This window comes from Ambystoma mexicanum, chromosome 3q (genome assembly GCF_040938575.1).
Source record: "Ambystoma mexicanum isolate Mex_15411 chromosome 3q, UKY_AmexF1_1, whole genome shotgun sequence".
In the NCBI taxonomy this organism is placed as follows: domain Eukaryota; kingdom Metazoa; phylum Chordata; class Amphibia; order Caudata; family Ambystomatidae; genus Ambystoma; species Ambystoma mexicanum.
Window position 1 is genome coordinate 686,757,969 of NC_090926.1, and position 23,932 is coordinate 686,781,900.

At 47.6% G+C, this 23,932-nt stretch overlaps 1 protein-coding gene across 2 annotated transcripts in view; it reads left to right on the forward strand.

The window, feature by feature from the left end:
• The window catches only part of MYH10 (myosin heavy chain 10), a 1,173,511-nt gene that overhangs the window by 952,291 nt on the left and 197,288 nt on the right, over window positions 1-23,932 (forward strand). For both annotated transcript variants that reach the window (XM_069654592.1, XM_069654593.1), the window contains exons 31-32: window positions 16,763-16,867; window positions 17,369-17,521. In XM_069654592.1, the coding sequence (XP_069510693.1) occupies window positions 16,763-16,867; window positions 17,369-17,521 (258 nt within the window). The remainder of the gene's footprint in view (window positions 1-16,762; window positions 16,868-17,368; window positions 17,522-23,932) is intronic.

The window sequence follows — 23,932 nt, forward strand, 5'->3', positions numbered from 1 at the left end:
ACTGCCCTCTCCCTAAGCCCCCCCTGGCAGCCATCTTCAGATTTTTACCACACATTCAGTGTTGGGAGGCCTCGGGTTTTGCTCTGTGAGCTATTCTGCACGTTTTTGCGCTCTTTCAAGAAAAAGTCTTATTTTTGTCAAACAGAGCCTGTGTGCTCTTTCTCTCCGTCGGCCTACAAGCGGGGATCCATTTGTCAGTGAATTTCGGCGCACCTCAAGGGCAAGGATCGTCAAGTTTTTGTTGAAAGTTCCAGAAGGCCATGGGGCCTACTCCGCATTCGGAATAGGAGTAGTCGGCAGAGAAGAAAGAGGGATGCTCCCTTTTCAAGCTCTGCTCCAGCTGCAGACTGCAAAATGTGTTTGTGGAGCTCAAACACCTGCAGTGCCTCTACTGTCTCCACCCGGACCACAGAGAAGGAGATTCACAATCTTTTATGGTTCTCTTGATGAACCTGAGGCAGATTTCGCACAGTAGACTGGGGCGTGGCTCAGCGCCAAGGCCTCTGCCCATGGCCCAAGCTGGGGCATGCCTCATCCAGGACCTGCCCGTCCGAAGAGCGGGTTTCTAAGTCCATTGAAGGCTCTCTGTCCGTGGTGGCCCGAGACAAGGCCAAGCACTGTAAGTCTGTTTCCGTCTGGGTCGACCGCACAAGTGGGTCCCACGATGGGCAGGGCACAATCAACCTCACCATATGCCTCCAGCGCCTCCTCAAAGAGGAAATCGGCTAAGCTGCAGAAGCCCCAGAAGCCTCGGGTGCAAGAAAAGGTGACCAACCTGCCTAAGAAGGCCCAGTCGGCGCAAGAAAAATCTTTGTCGACGATCGAGATGGTGGCAACCGCTCTCACGAAGGCCAAAGGAGCTGACCTGGTGAAGGTAGCCCCAACTGCGCCCAAAGTATCTCTACCAATGAAGCGAGGAGGCCTCAGGACAGACTGTACTCCAAGGCACTGGTGTTTCTTCCTCGAACGAGACACATGATCCACAAGGACGTGGGGGGATGACGGCGGAAACACCGACGGGGACGTTGGTGGAAATGCCGACAACGGTGCAGGGCCTAGTAGGCCTGCCGCTCCGACTCCGCCAAGAGATGTATCGCTGGACATCTTTTCGACCCTGCACACGTTGGTGTTGGAAATTCCAAAAAGGATTTCACCAACCCCAGCCCCGGTAGCTCTGAATCAGCCTCTGGCGAAAAGGAGGAAATGCGCCATTCAAAGCCGTCACATCAGCCCATGCGCCACGTGCCTTCCCACCCCAGGGACCAGGACACTGGGACAGATGCAGCAACAACATCGTCATGGCGGGTGGATCGCCTCAACCGATAGTGTCCCCACCGGGTGAGGTGAGGTCGTTCGATGCCATGGTCGCCAGAGCATCTGACTTCCTCCAGTTGACATCCGAGGAAACAAAAAAGGAATGCTTCCTAGGCCAAGAGGAAGACCATCATTGTGGTGCCCCTCCTGGATGACGTTTGGGAGAAGGGCCTGGCTCTGTTGAAGAATCTGGCCATGGCCCCAACCAAGCGGGATAGGCTGGAGAAAAAGTACCGGGTGCCGGAGTCTGCACCCACGTGCCTATGGCCACAGATGTCGGCAGACTCAGTGGTGTCTGCGGCTGCGAGGAAGAGATCTAATACCTTGTCTTTGTCCTCCGTCCCTCCGTACAGTGAGGGGAAAAAGTTGGACACCATGTGGAGAAGAGTCCTCTACTCTGCGGCTTCGACTGTCAAGGCGGCCAATGCACTGATACTCCTGGCTAGGTATGACAGGGAACTGTGGTACAAACGGGCCCCAATTCTGGCGCTCCTACCCGACGACAAGCAGGTGGAGGTGATCTCCCTCCTCCAGGAAGGGGAAGTGGCATCAAACCATGCCATCAGTGTCCCTGGACATCACCGACACAGGTTTCTGACAGATGGGGAACTGTGTCTGCCTCTGTCATCGAGGCTGATTGAAGGCTACCGATTTCCACCAGGAGGTCCAAACAAGGGTACTGGACATGCCCTTCAACAGGGACAACCTCTTTGCGAAGGCCGTCGACGATTCCTTACAGGCCATCAAGACTGATACAAGCCTGGGCGCACTTCAACAGAACCGCGCTTCCTTTCCCGCCTCCGGCAGAAACTCTGGCAGATTGTTAGTGTCTCGGTAGAGGTTCCTCATCATACCGTTCACGACCCAGGAGACCTACAGAGGCTGTTCCAAGGCTTTTGGTGGAGGTGGCCAGCATCGTTGTCCCCCCCAAGGTGGCACGCAGGTGCCAAAGCAGGACTGAACTGGCCAGGACGTCTGGCCCGCACCCATGCACTCCAGTGGGAAGCCGGCTGGTGAGATTCATCAGCGAGTGGTAGATGATCTCCACCAACAGATAGGTGCTGGCCGCTCTTCCGTACGGACATACACTGGAGTTTCAGCAACAGTGTCAACGGATCCCTCCAGTGACCCGGCAGGAGCAGCACATCCCTCATCTCCTGCAGGAGGTACGGGCCATGCTAAGAAAAGGGGTGATGGAGCTAGTTCGAAGACGATTCCTGGGATCTACTCCAGATAATTCTTAGTCGAGAAGAAGACCGGGGCTGGGGGCCCAATCTAGACCTGTGGCCTCTCTATAAACACCTCAAGTCCCAATAATTCTGGATGGTCACGCTGCAGCACGTACTCGGCCAACTGGAGGAAGGAGACTTCTTTATGTCGCTGGGTCTGGAGGACACATACTTCCACGTCCCCATTCACAGGAAGCATCAGAAGTTCCTGCCCTTCGTAGTGTAGGGAAGACCCTACCAGTGGTGGCCCATCTACGTCTACAGAGGATACGCGTGTACCCATACCTCAACGACTGGCTCATCCAGGCCAGGTGAAGGGAAGTAGCCATCGAACACATGGAGAGGACCATCCGGCTGCTGATGGATCTGGGGTTCTCTGTCAATTATCCAAAGTCCTGCTTGACACCATCGCAGAATGCACTGTTCCTGGGGGCTAGGCTCAACACAGTGGCTTTCCTGGCATCACCTTCGGGCGAGAGGATAGCACCCATACTGAGGAAGGTACAACAGCTGTTATCACTGAAGGCCGTCATGGTGCAGTCCATCAAGTCGCTGCTCGGCTTGACGTCGTCGTGCATCTATCTTATTTGGCTCTGCAGGTTACGGATGCAACCTCTTTGAGGGTTCCTGGATGCTCCCTGGACACAAGTGTCCAGAAGCTTCGCAGACAAGATCCCTCTCCATGAGGAGTTCCTTCAGGCGATAAGGTGGTGGGGCGTCCACTTCAGTGTCGCTGAAGGCACAGGGTTTCAAAAACACCCACATTAGGAGACGGTCACAACGGACGCTTCCCTAGAGGGCTAGGGAGCCCACACCGGACGTCTGCACGCCAGAGGCCTGTGGCTGCCGGAGTAGCAGAATCTCCACATCAATATCCTGGAGCTGGTGGCAGTGTTCTGGGCCCTCAAGTGATTTCTTCCGTCCCTGAAGGGCAAGGCGGTGAGGATCTTCACTGACAACACCACCACAATGTTTTACATCAGGAAGCAAGGGGGCACCTGATCCCCAGCGCTCTCCAGAGACGCGCAGGACTTGTGGCACTGCTGTCGACCAAGAGATTTTGCTCGTCCCCTTTCACCTGGTGGGAGTCAAGGACACCATTGCTAACTCCCTCAGCAGGGAGCTGCGCTCCTGCCACGAGTGGGATCTTCGACAGGATCAGGTGGATTGCATCTTCAAGTGGGGCAGACCCCAGATCGATATGTTTGTGACGGCGGCAAATTCCAAATACCAGAAATTCACCAGCAGGTTCCACCAGATGAGGAGTATGGGGGACACGTTCACCTTCCCGTGGGAAGGCCTGTTCCTAAACGCGTTACCTCTCGTATTGTGAGTCATCAATCAACTCAAACAGTGCAGATGCAGGATGATAACTCTTCTCCCCGCTGTGGCCGAGGCAGATTTTGTAACTGGACCTTCTTAGCCTGTCAATGCCGCCTCCGATCAAGCTGCCGGTGGTCACGGATCTGCTCACCAGAGAAGGAGGCACAATTCTGCATCACGTAACCAGGATTGCTGAACCAGAGGGCTTGGCTCCTGCAGCCCTAGAGTTCGTAGGATACGAGTTGCCGGCGGACTGCAGGGAGGTACTTGCCTAGGCCAGAGCGTCATCGACTCTTAAGTGCTACGGGCACAAGTGGAAGCATTTTGCTACGTGGTGCCGGTCGTAGAAGATCAACCCTCTGAAGGTCGCAGCCCAAGATTCTTCCATACTTGTTGTCCTTGGCATCAAGGTGCATCTGGCAGCTATCTCCCGCTACACCAGGTCTCCAGGACGATCTTCTTTGGTCCCACCGCCTGGTCAAGGAGTTCCTCAAAGGACTGTTATGATCTTTCCTGCCGGTGAAGGCTCCTGCCCCGGCGTGGTAACTCAACCTGGTGCTGACGAGGGTCATGGGGCATCCTTCGTGCCTATACATCAAGCCCCCTCAAGTTCCTCTCATGGACAACGGCTGTCCTCATGGCCATCCCCTCTGCCAGGAGGGTAGGTGCGATTTAGGCCCTATCCTGTAAGCAGCCATAACTAACTTTTCACGAATCAAGGTGGGTGCTACGGACGCCACCCTCCTTCATGCCAATGGTTCAGTCGGAATTCCACCTCAAGGAGCCTTTGGTGTTGCCTGTATTCTTTCTGAAACATTCATCGCCGGTGTTAGGAAAGATTTCATAATTGTATGTAACTTTCCCTCCATGTGCCAACCCCCAAACTTTTTGCTGCTGTTTAGACACCATTGACTGACTTTGCCAGAGAAGCACAGCAATCAGCTGCACTCCTCTTGGCTTTCGCTCACTTTTTATGGGGAAACTGATATGCCCTTAAGACGGTCAGTACTGGGAGACTTTGTTTCCCTTAGTCCTTTTCTCATGTTGCACAAAAGTTGCAATGCTTTTGCGGGCTTCTGTTGCAACTTTTGTGCAACATGTAACAAGTGTGCAATGTATTTTACCATACACCACCCTTGGGTCTATAGTCATTTCCAAAGGCTCTAGATACTCTCGCTGGACTTTTGATGAACGGTGCAGATGTGTCGGGGACAGGACTGGTGGCAGCCTTCGTTGCGCATTAATTTTAACCCTTTCCTGCCATGTTAACCACGTTTGGCACGAATAGGTGGCCTGGCTCCAAAATGGCCATGCCGCGAGGTTCTTTGTCCTGTCCTTTGGCCATATTGCCCCTTCACCTTCCCCAGGTCGAGTTGACCCGGGTCAGTCCTTATTTGGTAATGCACTTTGCCGCGAATCACAATGCTTTTGCGGGCTTCTGCATGCCTTGTGTGTGTGCCTCCAGGATGTGGGCTGGGATGTCTGGTCCCAATGCACATCCTGGGTGCCAGATAGTCTGGAGTGTCCTGAATGCCTGAGACCACCGTGGTCTGTGATTGGTCCAAGTATGGAGTGTGTGTTTGTGAGCAGATCTCCCATTGGGTCCTCTCCGTTTTGGCACAAAGGAATCTTTGGATAAGAGGAGGCTGGAAACAACACTACCATGTCAATTTCCTGAGTTCTCACTGAACAAAGGATAGGCTCCAAGTATCCTGCAACTACGAAGCGGAGTCGAGGAACCGCTGATGACCCGCTGGAAGGTTTGGCACCCTGAGCCTGCTGCCGTCCCGTGGGACCCCTCTGCATCTGGTCATAGTCTGCGAAGACGCTTCGACCCATTGGAACAGTGGGACCAACTATTCTCGGCACCTTCACCAAAACCTGCAAGTAAGCTTTCTCGGAAGTGTCCATGGGCCAACCAGTGGGCTGACCAGCTTACGCAGGACCTTCGCTCTGTCTCTGCCGTTGTTTTGAGGAGGCCCTCTTATCTTGGTATACTGCTGGCTCTGTGTCCACGGCACCCTCACACCGAATTTCGTACACTTGGCATTCCCAGGTCTGAAGTGAGACGAGTGCGCCCGGACCGGAGTAAACATGGGTACTGTGTTGCCCTGCTGCGGCAACGTCCTTTACAAGTCTGCTGCATTTGTGATCCTCTTGACCCTGATGCCTGCTGCAGTGAAACAGGGGCGATTCATCCACCCGGAGCGGAGAAATCGCCACTGTCCCGTTTAGGAATCCTCGCTGGCTCTCAGGAACTAAAAGACGCCGAGATGTCCTTTTTTCCAGTAGCCCCTAGCGCAAGAGCCCATTTTTATGCCTGGGGGCCCCTCTCCTGTCCACTGCTATTGTGAAATAGCGTCTCCATCCCAAACTCTCGAATGGCCTCTGCCTTCCAGTGGAGGTCCTTCTCGAATAGTGGGAACTTATTCTTCATTGCCTTATCCACCTTCCCGAGCTTCTAGAGACCCTTTCGCCAATTGGAACAACCGCGTGCACTGGCAGTACATGTGCTATTGAGCGCAAGGCTCCCCTCTTCTTAGGGCTTGGACTGCCTCTTAGGTGAATAACTGATGTTGAACTTGGCCTAAAGATTACCTGCACTGCCTGTTTCTTTCCCATCTAGGTTGTCAACATATTTCGTGCAGTCACCCTTTTAGACTCTCCCCCGCCTGGCCTTGTATATATATATTATATTGAGTGTGATGTATTGGTTTACTTAGTGTAACTGTGATTCTTTGCTATGGTCTATATTACAAAGGCCTTGTAATAAATGTGTCTAGATTTTTAATATAATACCTGTCTGGAATAATTTGTAAGTGTCCTTGCTCTGTGTGCTCATTTAGGTCCTTCAGTCACCCTCACCCCTCCTGAGACTTAGTCTTGACCGCCTGCCATAGCTACCCTGATTGGTCTGGCTTGTCCAGAGGTTACCCTGTTCCAAGAAACTAGGCTGCCCTTCTGAACCTTTGCCCCTAGAGTTCAGAAATCCTTCTTAACATCAGGCTGAAAGGACTTTGTACTCGCTGGATGTTGCTCGTGCTCTGACGTTCTATGTGGCACGCACAAAGAGTTTTCGGAAGACGTCTTAACTGTTCGTGACTTTTGGTCCTGTGAACCATGGGAAAGCCTTGTCCAAGGCTTCCATCTCCAGGTGGCTCTCCGGCTGCATCACGCACCGTCATCGGTTGGCAAACTGACAGCTGCCCGGCCGTCCGAGAGCCTATTCCATCTGAGCAATCACAGTGTTCCTGTCTGGTGTGCCCCTGCTGGACATCTGCAGGGCAGCTATGTGGCAGAACCATGCACACCTTCACTAGATTGTACTGCATCGAGGATTTCAGAGAGGAGTCCAGGGTCGGCCAAGCAGTACTACGCAACCTGTTCGCTTCAAGGTGAGCCTATTTCAGATGTAAGAATGATTGCTTCTGTTGAGCCTTGCCACCTCCCGTGGTTGTATAATTTTGTACTGCTATGCATTCTTTATTCATGAGCATGTGAATCCATGCCAGACCCCATGCTGGAGAAAGAACAAGTAAGTTACTTGTAACTAGTGTTTTCCAGTATGGGTCTGGCATGGATTCATATGCAAAAGCTCCCTCCTGCCCCTCTGCGGCTCTTCGTGGTCATACTGCCACTTTACTTGCTTACCAAATCGAAAGATGGCTGCCAGGGGAGGGCAGTCATTGGCTGGGGGCAGTATGACCCAGAGCTCAGTGATTGTTTTAGAGGAGAAATACAGTTTGTAAGAGAAAGTGAAACAGTTTTTTCTTTTACCGAAGATTGCCGGCCTGACAGGGAATATTCATGAGCATGTCAATCCATGCCAGACCTTTGCTGGAGAACAATAGTTAAAGGTAAGTAACTTGTTCCTTACAAGATGGGTTATGTTGTCAGAATAGAGCACTTTGCACGTTCCCCATCTAGGAAATACCTCTTGTACGAGGAAATTTGCAGCTTATATGGCATCTGGATGTGTCCAGAGACCTGCTTCTATCCTGCGAGATATGCAAATGTCGGAATGGTCCAGTAGGACAGGGTATTGCTTCACCACTGTTCTCAATGTGTGACCAGCTGTGCATTTCTGACACGCTTTGCAGTTAACAACGGTCACATGTTTGCTTACATTTTGGACAAACCAGATGTCCAAAGTAGATACTGCAAGATACTCCCACTCACTTTTTGTGTGTGCTGGGTAGTCGAGCTGTTCCGGCACTACTGTGAGCAACTCTACAGGCATGACCGGTTTGCCTCTGCTGTCTTGTTGCCAAATTAGATCTATGGGGGTTAATGAGCAACCTTTTTTCTTCCACTATTCCTGCTCTTCGTGTGGCACACGTCCCTGCAACTCTACAATCTGTGTTACTGGCAATGTATTCAAATCTTCTTTCATCATGTTACGTGCATGTGTGCATTTGTTTGGGACAGTTGTAATGTCTAATATCTCGGGAAACTATGCTGCCCTTTTGGCTTCTACGTCTGTGGCTTCATTAAAGCGGAAATTTAAATCTGTACCTCTCGTGTGCGCTGCACACTTCACCATGCCGATCACAGAGGAAAATTTAAGTGCTTCTAGTATCCTTTCTAACAGTGGTGCATGTTGTATTGGTGTACCGTCTGAGCACTGGAAGCCCCTCCTTCTCCAATGTGACAGTCATGCGTGTACTGTTGACGTCCCGTAGGCTTCAAGCACTAAAATCATAGCTACTAGTTCTGCTGCTTGCGCAGAAAAATATGCTGGCAATCTTACACTTTTCACTTCTTCAAACCTCCTGCGGTATTCTGCCTTCACCACTACCGTCCCACTATGCCTTTCTCTAGAACTTTCATTGATCGTCGATGAACCATCAATGAAGAGAATGATCCCCCCCTTTAAGGGCCTTTTCTTTAATATGGGGCAAGTCGTCTTGATAATCGGTACATGTGGTACGGTCATATACATGATCTCCCCCCTTCACTGGCTCCGCTATGAACCTTGAAGGGTTCACGATGCGGCACCTCACAATTCTGATTGATGGATTAGATATTATAAACTTGAACCTGATGCTCTTTGTGTAGTCAATGTGCTTTTGGGCGTTTCAAGAATGGCAAAAAGAGCATGTTTAACATATAATGAAAATGAACAGCCTATCGTTATATTGGACGATTTCTCAATTGCGAAAGCTGCTGCAGCTAATGTTCGCTCACATGGGTGATTAACTCTCATTATTGGCTCTAGGGTCTTGCTGTAAAAGGCCAGTGGTTTGTATCCCATTGAAGTTTTTTGTGCGAGAACAGCCATCATCACAACTCCATTTGAATGAGAAAACAGGAAAACAATCTTCTTTGTACTCTGGGATCCCTAACACGGGAGCTGTGCTTATCGCATTTTTCAGTTCATCAAAGGCATCTGCCATCTCACCTGTCCATAAAATGTGATTTTGGTATTTCTGTATTTCCTTCAGTCCTTCCAAAAGGGGCCGAGCATATGTGCTATAGTCAGAAACCCATACTCGACAGTAATTGTAGAGCTCCAAAAACTGCTGTACATCTTTTACTGTATTTGGCAGGGGCATTCTGGTAATAGCTTCTGCTCTTTCAGGTGTCACTTTTCTGCCCTTTTCTGAAATTATCTGCCTAGATATACTTCTTCCTGACAATATTGCAATTTCTTCTTGTCCACTTTGTACCCTTTTTCAGCTCATGCACTCTTCCTCTGTGGCGTTGCATTCTTTGAAGTCATCCACCTACTGTATCACTCTGCTGTCCGTCTGTACATTTTCCAAATCCACCTGCAACACTGTATTAAAAACACTGGGATTCACAGTACCCCCATGAAAGATGCTTGTACTGTAATCTGATCCCACAATAGGTAAACACTGTCCAATATTGAGTCTTCATGCAGAGGGATGGAGAAAAAAGCATTTTTCAGGTCAATCACTGTAAAACATTGGGTCTTAGGTGGTATGTTACATAATAATGTGGCTGGATTTGGCACCAATGGAAATTCCGCCTCATCAATATTGTTCAAAAGGTGTTGGTCCTGTATAAATCTCCAAGACCCCCGTCCCGTTTTTTACTGGATACACCGCCGTATTGCATTGTGATTCTGAAGGCACCAATATACCTTGTCTCATTAGGGTGACACTAGTTTCATAGATACTCTCATTAGCTTCTTTTTGTCTTTTGACATTGGATATTCTTTTACTTGTGGTAAAATGACACCTTTCTTTAATTTTATTTTGACTGTGCCCACCCCTTTTAGTAAACAAATGTCATATGAACTCTGCACCTTTGCCAAATCTTCCACCAAAAACAATAGTGCTTTTCTCACCAGTGATATTGTTTGGGGAACCTATGTACTCTATTTGTAACTGTCATGTAGATATTGTATCTAGATATTAAAAATCACAAGCTTCCCTTGTTTCAAAATGCCATTTCTCCTGTATTTCTATATATAATCAGCTGGATCTTCATCTGGTCCTATTTTTCGGGTCATCACAATCATGTGTGATGTGGCTCGAAATTGTATTCTAAGTGCCCTCCAAACGTCTGTGCTGCGATTATTAAAAGGGGCCCCATCATGTCATGTATTTTGGGATGTCACCCTTGGGTACCTTGCACATTTCCAAATGTCTTCAGATTGTTTGCCCAAAATGGCAGTAAACAAGCTTTTCATGTCGCCTACTGCCAGGGTCATGCCTGTCGTTTTCCCTTCTAACTCATAAATCCACTTCCCTGCTCTCGCTGTAAGTGACAGCAATTTATAGATCAGGTTATTTGTGTCTGTCCGTGGCCAGTCTATGCAAGGGTGCATACGCACCCTCTGACTTTGTTGGCGTTGTTGCCATACAAAACTTTTTATGACCTGGCAGATCTCTTAATCTATTTACAAATGGTGTTTCCTTTCTGGACTCATTGGATGTCTTTCCGGGTTGCAAAGGATTCCTAATGGGCTCTTGTAAGCTACAAAACCATTATATTAAAAAAAGACAGTCGCAAGGGGGCACGGATGGGGTGGTGGTCAAACACAGTGCACAGTAAAACCCAGCTTTATACAAAGTATAGAATCTCGGTCGGGGACAGCATACAAACAGCTCTCACCAAATACAATGAGTATAAGTGGGTTTTGTACTACAGATACGTCAACAATGGCGTCATACTACAATTTCAGCTACCAAACATATGAGGGGCTTTGATTGGTTAATTCCTTAAGATACTTAAAGACTACATAAGTGCTACTTTCTTCATTGGGTTATAACTATCTGTTGGCTCCTCCTGAGCCTACCCCATCACAAATAATATTTTCACTACATCATTATATTTCCCACTTGTTGGCTGGCATTATTCATCATAGGCGGTATGGCAAGAAGGATTTGTATTGGTTGGCACATTCACCAACATTGGGCATTTGTGATCTTGACTAATTTCCAATTAAAATTACTCCTCATTCCAGGACATGTGGCCTATCAGTTCCTTTGAATTTTGCCTTGTGTATCGTCTCGTGTCTGTGCATGCGCTACAGAGTTTCAGCAGGTGTCTTATTTGTACTTGGCTTATAAGGAATAGCTAGTGTTTCATGGCTTGATCACGTGTTAGGGGACAGTGTTGGAGAATTATTTTCTTCCTATTTACTGAATTTATAGCTAATTCAAATGTGCATGTTGTACTCTTTGTGGCCCATGGAGACCCTCTTCATCTTTCAAAGTTAAGTCTTTTGGCATACTGATCTCATGCACCTGTACATCAGTGGTTGCTTTTGCTCTTATTGTGACTTAATTAGCTTGGAAGTCTGTGTTTCTCGTCCTGGGAACTGTTATATTGTCTCTGTGCTCTGCTCATCCATTACTGCCTTCTGTGCATTTCACCCTGAAGCTTCCCATGAACTACTGTCTGGGCAGCTTCAAAGCTTATAAAATTTGTTTTTTGTGAATTCAGCATCTTTGCCTGAGGCTTTGCTAACTCCTAGGCCTGTTGAGGCCTCGATGCTAAGAAAATGGCTGTACTTCTGCACTTCTTGTCTCCATATTAGAGACCTATTTTCGTCTGTTCATGTTACATTCACCTTGTGCATCTGCTGTAGGTTGACTTCTCTGCCCGTGTATTCTACATCTATTCTGCCTATTATTCAATCAACCCTATTAGTCTAGTGAGTTCCTCTTGCTATCCTGCAAACCTTCTCCCTTCTATACTATATACAGCACACAACATTTGCTTCCTACTATCTAACTGTAATCCCTAATAGTGTTGCATATCCTAACTAATTCTTTATGGCAGAGGCGTGTACATTGGCTATTCAAGGTGTTGCTTCTTAGAACCTCCAATAGTTTGTATTGTCTCTCACTCCTAGACTCATGGGGCGGTAGGGCTGCCTCAGCTGGTATTGTTTCTCACATGTATGATCATGGTGAGGAGTAGGGGCAGGAGTTGCTACTTGCATAGCAGGGGCAGTAGGTGTTACCTGCATATGTATCTGCCCCATTACACTCACCTTTCTTCCAGGCCCAAAGTTAGCTCATGGGCAGGATACCCGACGCAGGTTTGACAACCAAAGGTGAGTGTAGAGAGGACAAAAGGACTTTTCCCCCAATGTTCTCCTATGGATGGCAGGTGTGGGAGAGGGTGGCCACAGGCACACTGATGCTTACTTTGCCCCCCCCCCACCTGACACTGATTTTCACAAATGCCATTGTGGATCATCTTTGGGTTGCTGGGGGCTCAGTGTTCCCACCCTTTGTTCCGGTGAGAGGTACCCAGGAGTTGAGGGTTCAAGGATTCTTCCGGTCGGGTTCAAATGCAGGTACAACCCCTGTTGGTGATGAAATGCAGAATCCAAACATGTATTCCTTGGAAGACTTCACTCGATGGAGGAAGGAGAGTTCCAGCGACGATCAGAGTTTGTAGATAACAGGCGTCCTTCCAGTCACTGTCACAAGAGCGGCTCCAGGACGGTTCCCTTAAAGCTGGGAAGCTGGCATTCTGGGAGAAGGTGACTTGTGGCAAAAGCTGACGACCACCAACGTGCTCTACCTGAAGTTTGAACAGCTGCAGATCTGGCGAAGTAGCCCACGAGAGATCTGGTCAGTCCATCGAGCAGTCCAGGGACACTTCCGAATGCTGAAGGCCTGGATTCCCGAAAAGGCATCAAGACTAATGGGTTCCGCTAGTCCATGGGCTGAAGCAAATCGGAGGTATGGTCCGATTTCTAGATCAATCGGTATATCTCTCGCTCAGCCTGTCACACGGCAAGTCAGTGATTAATCCAAGGATGTGGTCAACCATATTTTGTAAAGATGTTACTTTGAGCATGTGAACCAACTTGTCTTTGTATTCATCTCGCAACCATCTCTTGAACAAAGTCATTTGTGCAGCTTCAGTAAACGGTTTCCAACTCCTTAAAGCTTCCGATGTATGCTATCTTGTCTTAACTGCCTAACTTGATATCCAACAACTGGTTATGGGCAGCTGCTGCGTTTATGGTTAGGTGACTGACAATATTACCAATTGTAGCCCGCTCACTGGAGAAATACATCGGTCTGATCACAAATTGAATGGTGCAGAGGTTGCAAAACTCCAATTTCACGATCATACTTCATCGCCCCAGATAATACTGGGGTTGTGGTGGTGCTCAGTGCCTCTTTTACTCTGCTGTTCTCAACCATCAGAGTAGTAACCTGTGAGTGCAGAGTATGAGTTTCATTATAAAGTTCTTGTAAGGCATCCATTTCCCTACTTGTCATGGATGGGAGGTGCTGCAGTCTGTCAACTCAGACGCTGCACTGCACTTCGCTACCTGAGATCCGCCTCTGGGGATTCTCTGGAATCTCCACAATGACTGGAAATCCGGGGTCCGGTCTCAATGTGTGGGCAGCCTGGGGAAGCTCCCTTCTGCCAGCCAGAGAATGGACACTCAAGGCTGAGTGGGATCTCTCCCAGTACCATGTTCAATAAACCACCCACAGCTTTGCAACACTAGCACAGTGCGGTCACTGTAAGTTAGTGATGTCACCAGGCGATGTGTAAAAGGCAAACGCCAGGGATGCAGAGGGCGGAGACAAGAGTTCCAAGAAAAAGACGGCCTGGCGCTGGAAGGAGGGAATCACAGATTCTGAGGGAAAAGCAGAAGGGAGAACCAAAGGAAGCAAGGATGACAGTAGTCAGATGCAAGGAAAAGGCCATACCAGAAACTGGATGCAGGTGGAAACCAGAGCAAGTGGCACTCCACGGACTACAAGGGATTGTGATACAAGAATTGAGTGAATGCTGACTGCTTTTAAACCACTGGTATGGAAGGAGGTTATGCCCATAGCAACAGACCACACTGTGTGCACCACACATGCAGGGAACTGGGAAACGGGTCCCTTGTACGTGCATGATGCGACAAACATGGCTGTGCCCATGCAGGAGGAGAGCCACTCCACCGACACTCTCCTGATCCGGCCTGCATGCCTTAGGGTGCCAGCTATGTCCCAGCACCCTCGAGAATAGGGCGGCCAGCGACAAATAAGCAGTATGGCACGATAGATAGGAATGGGTGCACTGCAACTGTAGGTAGCAGAGGGTGCGAGACAAACACGGAGCACTCCAATAATTCCAGTTAAACTGAGACATACAAAAATATACAATGATTTAAACGCCCTTAACAATACACACTAAGCAATGAAACATGCAGGTAAGTATTGAAACACATCACAACTACTGTAAATACATACATATATAGATCTACCTTTTGAGTTTCTATGTAGAAACCCAACACTTTATCTTATAGACAGTTAAGTAACAGTTGAGCCAGAGGTATCAGCAATATTTTCAATTACTGTGCGAGTTTAAATGAGTGAAGACGGAAAAACAGTTGATTCAAAACAAGTGAAACAAAGGTAACTAATCAGGTTAGAAAAATAGTCAAATCACTTTTGAGCAAACCTAGAATTAGTTCCCTAACTCTTAGTAAATCCAACCCTGAGATGTCACCAGCTCCACAAGATGTACTGTTCAGTTAGGTTCACTATTGGATTGAGCAATCCCAGTGGTTGCAATAGTTTTCTAAAGATGTAGAAAAGTTCAAGTAAGTGTCTCTCACAATCACACCCCACTCAAGAAGGCCTCTAGGAGTTCCTGGACTAGACCACCACCACCAATTGGATTCACGCAAGAGAGAGAGAGTGACAACAACTATGCCCATGTAACCTTATGGAGGAGCGGGGGTGGACGAAACAGGTATGTTAACTTATCCCCTCACTCCAATTTTCACTGAGACCACTTGCGAGGTTCCGGAATACTTTGCGGCCACATATGTCTGTGCTTGGTCCGATTGAGGGAAGTCCAGGGGGTCACGGCTGCAGGGGTTAGTTTTGGCATTGGGTTTTAGTTTGTCAGTTGCAGTATCTATATTACGGTTCCAGACACTGGCCAGGTGATCAACCTTGGCACGAAAGGAAGAAGATTTCAGCAGAGCAGGTGACCTCTGGAGATCTCCAAGGAGCAAAGAAGGGATTGAACGGAAGTCAACATGGTCACGCAGCGACAGGTGATCTTCGGTCAGAGAACAAAGGAGCAGGCCCTGCATGGCTTCCTTTTGTATGTCTGCAAAGGAGCAGGCATCTCATAGCACAAGTTGAAGATCCACCAAATTCCAAGGATGCACTTGGAATGGTGATGGCTGCAGTGAGGCAGTCCAGGAGAGAACTGACCAGTCCACAGGGCGGTCCAGGGACACTTCAGATTGCTCAGCTGGCACACATTCTCGACCAGGGGTCCAGACTGGGTGTTCCCATCAGTCAAGGCGTTGAAGCACCAATTTGGGCCTTCTTGAGATCAGAACTGAGGAGCAGGAGATGCAATGCCGGTCAGCTGCAACAGTCGTCCTTGGGTCTTCACCATGATGTACTTTGTAGGCGTCTTGTCTCCAACGATCTGTCAAATGGCTTCAGGAGACGGGATTTGACCTGGAGCTTCCAGCAGATCCACCAATGGTAAGGATCTGCGCCATTCAAACTGGCAGGTGTTGTCCAATCATGGACATTAATTGGCCAAACATTCTTCTCAGCAGCAACAATCCCAGCCCTCACAGACACACACACACACACACACACACCACACACCACACACCACACACACCCCCCCCTCCCCCCCACACGTTGCCCGGTAAAGGGCTCACTGTATATGGCAATCCTGGACTCAAGAGGGCAGGAAGGACAAATGGCAACATGGCAAATGGACAGCAAAAATGTAAGTGTGGCCATTTGAGTGTGTATATATACTCTTCATGGCATGCTGTAAAATGCAAAACTGCATGAGTAAAAAAAAAATGTATATGTTAGTTAAAATATCATAACCACACTTCACAAATGCAAGAAATCCATTGAGGGAGACAGTCTCCCAGTACCTATGGACTGATCCATTTGCCCATAAATATGAGCACAAAACAAGGTACGTAAAGCCTTTAGCTTTACATAGCATAAAAAAGTCTGGTCGGCAGTCAAAACAAAGCAAAAAGAAAGGGTGTCACATAGAAGTCAATGGGAGGAAAGCAGTACAAAAAAGAAAATCTTCCCCAACAGTCATTTAGTGGCCACAGGATGTTTAGTGCTGCATCTATAAAATCATGTGCTCAATAGTTCAATGTAAGCTGGCCAAAAATCATTAGTGGTTGGAGCTTGGAATATCGGCATGTTCTCTTAAGCATTCAAAATGAGGATAAATATGATAGTTGCCTGAAAGAAATCCGGAGGATCTCGTACCTTGAACATAATGGTTTTTTTGTGGCATCAGAGAGTTTTAATTTGCTTTTGCAAGTAGAAAGAACTAAAATAATAGACCTTTGTGCCCCTTTTCTTGTGTATTTCATTGGGTTAAAACTGTTTAATGCTATATTGCTTTGGTATTCCACCTTAACATCCCATCTCTTTTCTTTGCAGAACGAGTTGGATAACGTTTCAAGCTTATTGGAGGAAGCTGAGAAGAAGGGCATTAAACTATCTAAAGATTCAGCCAGTCTAGAGTCTCAGCTGCAAGACACACAGGTGGGCCTTTTTCAAAGCATTTGAGCACTTATATGAAATACTAATGCATTCTCAATAATGGATCAATGTAGAAGGATGTGAAAATTATATTGTGTCCAAGAGTGAACATGAATGGAGTAGTTTTACAGAAAGGTTTACCTAAAGCAGGATTTTGGATTTAACTATGCTTTTGTTTTGTTTCTTGCCGTGGTATGGCAATGACATGTTCTTCCCTATTGTCTGCTTTAAAATAGTTATTTTTGTTTAAACAAATACGGTTAGTTAATGATTTCAAAGGCCTTGTAATATCTGTTCACCTGTGTATCTGTCAGTATTATGTTCTATCCATCACTTTTCATTGCATTGATCGAATAAAATCGATTGCGGAGGATGCATGTCTTCATTTGAAGTTTTGGCAATTAGGCCATTCACTAGAACATTCTGAAAACATGATCTTAAAGGAAGTTGTACAACAGCACAACTTTTATCCTTATTCTTTTACGTTTTGTCATCAAACACCAGGAACTACTCCAAGAAGAAACTCGCCAGAAGCTGAACTTGAGCAGCAGAATCCGGCAGCTGGAGGAAGAGAAGAACACCCTCCAAGACCAGCAGGAAGAGGAGGAAGAGGCCAGGAAGAATCTGGAGAAACAGATAATTACCCTCCAGGCACAAGTATGAAAACCCTCCTTCCCACTGGCTCAACACACTGGTGTAAAAGTGGGGTATCTTTTAATCCATTACTACAAATCATGGGTCCAATAATATCAATGCAGGGCATTTCTCATTCACAACTCTTTTATCCTAAAAATTGAGACCGAAGCTTAAATGCCTTTGTGTGGTGAATATAGTACTATATTCACATACAAATTGTAATTCCCTGTGAAAATAGAGCCTAGTCTGCCTTCTGTTGGCTCTTTTTTAATGTTTTAAGATAAATGATTACCCTCTCCAGACATCCTCGGCATGTTAAATGTAACAGGCCGGGACTTGGATTTCTAGGATACATTTTATGCTTAAGGTTTGCAGAAATTGAAGCTTAAAATTGTGGTACATTTTTATTATTCTTAAAGCGCAGTCCGAGGTGATAGCACCTTTGCCATGGCATACCTGAAAATCAAGCGACCATTGAGATTACTTTTCACTTCCATTAACTCTCTTCTTTTCAGACCACTCAAAAGTATGTTGGGTAGTAACATACTGGGTCTATAAAGTTCCTTCCACCATTGTCTCTTCGGCAAGTCGAGTCCTCCATAAAAACGTATGGTAGGGTTTTGGGTATATTTCAAGAAGCAAAGTAGTGTTTTGAAGATGATATGGCTGGGTGTTTCCATTGATTCCCATGTGTGAATGTATGGTGCATGTTTTAAAAAATAAATAAATTACCAGTTGTTGGTGTACAGCATGGTAACTTGGATCGCAGTATGACCTGAATCAAACTTGAAACATACCGTGATGAAGTATGTTATTATGTTGGGAAACATTTTCTTTTTTTCAGCTTCCCTCCGTTGACTTCAATGGAGTCACCCATCATATATGCTTTTTATCTGTATCTTAGATAATCTTTGGTGTGAGTATTGCCCTTTTGCAGGACTCACCACCTTCACTAATTTATGTTGGGGTGAATTGTCCACTTCCTATGGCTACCAGTGCAGGGAGTCTGGTGTGGAACGCACTTGGTCTCTTTATTTCTGTAAGTAGCATGACAGTTATTTTTGCAAAGTGTACTGAACAAACTAGTGGCAGACTATCATTTTTACCTTTTTCCCGGCAGCTGCGCACATTTTTACTTTACCATAAGGCCTTTTTGAGTACCATACCTCTCTGCAGTGGTCCCCATGCGATGCTGAAGAACCATCCGAGACCTGCAGAGGACTACTGCTGCGACTAGCATTGGCAAAGGCAGCCACTGTGATCCTCTGCCTTCAAGTGGACAGGGAAGACCTGAACTGGTTGCCTTACTTCCTTGGGCTGATCTGCATCCATTGTATCACCAGTGTCTGAGTTGTCTCCATGTCTGCTGTTAGAGTGGAGTTCCAAAATCAACCCTGTTGTAGATTTTGGGAGGCCACCCTTTTATGGTGAACAGGAAAAACAATGAAGTCCAGCCAAACCCAATCAAGGTAGGTAGCAGAGCAACATGGTTTAGAGTCAGGAGGGTTGAGAGAGTGTTCTAGGGCTAAAATGAGACACACACAGAGCACTCCAATAATTCCAGTTAAACATGTAAGTAAACAAAGTATGGCCTTTAAAATACACATTAATCAATTAAACCTCTAGATCAATATTATCGCATAACTACTATAAAATACATTTCTGAGGGTGTGGAATCTGCTTAGATCACATGCTATGCATAGACCAACATCTAGTGGAAGCTGCAGAGTATTACAGTTGTTGTTTTCGAAACTCGAAAAGGGACGTCGCCACGGCGTGCCAGTAATACTATCCCCTAGTGTGATGTCCACTGTACCCATGGTCCTTCATGCGTCGATGTCCCTCAGATTGTTTTGTTCGGACATGAGGTTGCATGAACTGTAGCGTGAGTACACTGAGGCATCTGGAATCTGCTTAGATTACATGCTATGCATAGATTAGCGAGCAGTGTTAGGAGAAGGTGGTGTGTCGTAAGAAGGAACAGCGGCAAATAGATGTTTTAGAACGGCTTGTCCCACCTGTGTATCTGCTTTGGAATGGGTGTCAATGCAGTAGTGCTGAGTGAAAGCATGTACTGAGCTCCATGTAGCGGCTTTGCAAATGGTGTCCAAGGGGACATTTGCAATAAAAGCTAGAGTTGCTCCTGTGCTCCTTGTGGAGTGAGCGCTTGGTGTAAAAGGCAGTGTCTTGTTTGATAATGAATAGCATAATTGTATACATCTGACTATCCCTCTGGAGATGGCATTCTTGGAAATGCAGGCTCATTCTCTGCCTGGTGCTATGGAGACAAACAGTTGATCTGTTTTCCTAAGTGGCCTGGTCTTGTTTACGTAGTAACGGACCATCGTCCTCACATCCAGTGTGTGGAGTTTTACCTCAGCTGAGCTAGTTGGATTCTGAAAGAAAGCCGGAAGCTCAATAGATTGGTTCAGGTGAAATTTCGAAATGAGTTTAGGGGAGAACCTAGGATGAATACGTAAAACCAATTTATCTTTATGGATAATAAAAAAGGGTCCTGAACTGACCATGCTTGCAATTCACTAACTCTTCTTATGGAAGTAATAGCCGCTGAGAAGGCAGTCTTGCATGTCAGGTGTTTAAGACTTGACTTATGCATAGGCTCGAAAGGGGGCCCCATGAGCTTTGCTAGTACTACATTGAGATCCCATCGTGGCAGTGGGTTTGAAATTGGAGGGTGGAGTCGTTTTACTCCCCCCATGAATGCCTTAATGACTGGAATTTTCCACCACAATACTTTACTTTGAGGGGTGATATAAGCTGATAAAGCCGCCAGGTGGACCTTTTATGGAGTTGAATAGTAACCCCGAATCCAACAAGTGGAGCATATAATTTAGAATGTATGAAGGAGTACATTGTATGGGTTTTATTTTGACTGCCACCAAATTACACATCTCCTCCACCAATAATCAAGGCTTATTCTCAGGAGAGGGAGAGCGGGGTCAGGGGGCCCTCAATGAGTCCACACAGTATGGCACACAATTAAATTTAGACAGTTGCGTATAAAAATACATTTATTATATGCCTTCTGAACCTACTGGCACATGAATCTAATGGGTAGTATTATTGCACAACACTATGCAGCACATATTTACAGTCAGGTTCAAATATACATTATATAACGTAATCACCAAAGCAGTCAGCTATATTACATGCTGTAAATAATGGTAACCAGTTCACAAGACAATAGCCTAACTTACGTCCAAACCCTAAGTTGAACAGGGCTTTGTTCCCAAAGTCACAGGAGCCACTTCTCACAAAATGGTTTCTCTGTAGGAAAGATTCAATACGTTTGTGTTGCTGATGGTTTCAAAGTTATACAACAATTTTACCAGAGGGAAGTCAGAGTTTTCCTTTCTGCCAGACCCAAAGCTAACCCAGGGGCAGGATACCCAACCTAGGTTCCACGACCAAAGGTGAGTGGAATGGAATGAGGAGACAAAGGGACTTCTTCCCAATAATTATGTTATGGAGGACGGGGGGTGGGGCAGGCACACTGGCGTTCACTTACCCGCCCTGACTCTTTTCCCAGATGGCTTTGTGGATCATCTGGGGGTCGGTGGGAGCTCGATCTTCCGCCCTTTCTTCCCGGGATGAGTTGTTTAGGAGGTACAGGTGAGAGGATTCTCCTGCTTGGATGGAAATGCAAGATGCAACCCTTTAAAAAAAAAAAAAAAAAAAAAGAATTCAGAATCCACCAATGAAGACCCATTCAGTGCACTTTACAGGTTGGGAGGAAGCCGAGTTCCAGCAACAGAATCCCCACACATGCAACGACAGATGTCCTTCCAGTTGCTGTGGCAGAGCTGCTCTAGGACAGGTTCCCTTGACTTTGGAAGCTAGAATTTGGGGAGAAAGTTACAGACTTCAATTCGGAACGGTGATAGTTCTGGCGAGGTAGCCCACGAGACAGCTGGGCAGTCCACTGGGCAGTCCAGGGACCCTTCCGAAGTCTCTGAATGGTTGGATCCTCGAAGGCATCAATATTTGTTGGCCCCACTAGTCCAAGGACTAAAGCATTGCTCGGTATCTTCGGATATCTGGAGCAGGGCTTCACCAGGATGGCTGCTGGAAGGGATGCTTAGCCACTTGAGAAGTCATCTTCGGATTTTGAGCAGGCTGCTCTTCTTTGAGCAATTCTTGGCACCAACACAGATTTGAAGAAATAGCTGCAGAGGTTGTTATCCAAAATTCGAGCTGGGAGCAAGTCCAAGCCCACCAATACTAAGGATCAGCACCATTCAAACAGCCAGTAGTTATCCAATCAGGGACAACTACTCTTTTCACATTGTTCCACACCCAGACTTTCAGGCACCAGGGATGTAGATTGAAACCAGACGGTTCTTGCCCCTTTCCTGTGCCGCACGCAAAGGCTTGTTAGTTAAAATGTTTACTTTAATGCTAAATCTTCCTCACTTGTGAGAACCCCTGGACAAGTGAATTATTTTTCTCAGTGAGTAGGAACATTTTTCCACACTCACGGATCCTTTTACTCTTTTTATGGGTGCCATTTGTAACTCTCTCCATACTGTCCTTATAATTGTATTCCTTTGGGGGGGCGCTGTTGCGCGCAACTAAAATGGCCGCCTGATCGGAGTGCTCCGATCCCGAGGACATCCTTAACATAAATTAATCCTGTTTGGGGCCGTGAAGATAGGATACGACTACGTCTGCTGATGCCGGCAACCCCTACTGCACGTTGTGTGCAAATCCTGTGCGAAACCGCTGAGGCACGGCTGAGTTCGGAGCTTCGTTTCGCTGAGCGGCCGCTCGGCTGACTACAAGCCGCCTCTGAGAACCGGAAGAGTCACACGCCAGACCGAGGCTCTGCGGACGCTGGAGGGCCGTGTGGGGGAGGGGCGCTGATCCTGGCGGCTGTTCCCGGCGGCGCTTTCTTGGTGCGTAGGCCTGCGGGCGGAGCGTGTGTGTGGGTGCCGAGACCCCGCAAAAGAAGATTGGCTGCCGCTACCGCCCACCTCCCGTACAACGGCCGGGCCATCCCCCACTCCGGGCCCCAGCTAGCTCTGTTCCGACTGGTGCTACGGAAGCAGGCGAGGGGCTTGAAAACGCACAGACCAATCTACACCGAAACGTATGTACAGCGTTAATATCCTGCTGGGAGAGCACGATACATCCGCAGGGGGGGACCTTGCGCTATATACTACTGGCCAACCTCCGTGCTGTTAACTTGTGGGTGCTGCCCCAGGCTTTCTTTGGTCGCTGGGAGGAGGCCTGTACAACTCTACTGATCCTTTAGCAGACCTGCACCATCGGTATTTGATCCGCGGCAACTTGGCTCCCTAACTGCGCCACAAGTGGTTGGACACTGATTGTCATAGATGAGCGCTGAAGGTGACCCGACACACTGCCAGTAATCCGTTGGTGGGTCGTTTAGAGGCTTGCGGCTGGCGTGAGTGGGGATGGCCCTCCATATGTAAGAACAGGTGCGTTCAGAGGCGCCCCGGCTCAGCCCCAGACCCACCAAGATATTTTGGCTGGCAGTTCCTATAACTGACAAAACCCCTACCTGGGATTCATCTGGGATTCACCTTCGGCCTACATTATCAGGCAGGATACAAGGGAACATTGCCGCATGCTAGAACAGAACCCATGCAACACCGACTTCTTCGGGTTTTATGAGTTGCTATACCGGCACTCATCGCATACTATAACAGAACCAACTGCACGAACGACACTATTCCATCGTGTGACTTTGACCTGGCCCACGGCATCGGGCCTTGCTCTGCAAGGACGGCTCATGGGCCGATACGATAAGAAAAGCGCAGGAGGGAAGAAAATGGGCCCGATGGACTCCTTTGCCAGCTCCCAACCTCAGGGGGCACCGGCAGCTACAACCATTGAAAATGACACACTAGTGGAGATGCGGCAGGACACCAGAGAAGACCGTCTTATGACCATGGTGCAGAACGGCTTCCTAGCTGTGAACGTAAAGCTAGACGATATTGTTTCGAACATCAGATCCCTCAAGGCCAGAGTGGACAAGGAAAGTTCTCTCATTACAGAGGCCAAAAGCAGAATCAGTACTAACGAGGATGCGATAACACAACATGGCCGCGACATAGCACAGCTTAAAGGTGAACTACGCAACACTCAAGCAAAATGCGAGGACCTTGAATCTAGATCCAGGAGAAACAATATCCGTGTTGTCGGCGTTCCAGAATCCTTCTGCGAGGGCCCGATGGAGAGGCAGGTAGAGGCCCTGCTGAAAACCCTTCTTGGAACAGAATCCTTCTCCGACCACTTTCTGGTTGAGAGGGCTCACCGTACACTTGCGCACCGCCCAAGCCTGGGGCACCACCGCGCACGATCATTGTCCGTCTCCTCAATTATAGGGACAAGGACACGGTGCTCAGGCTGTCCAGGGAAAAGGGTTCTCTGCATTACGAAGGCAAC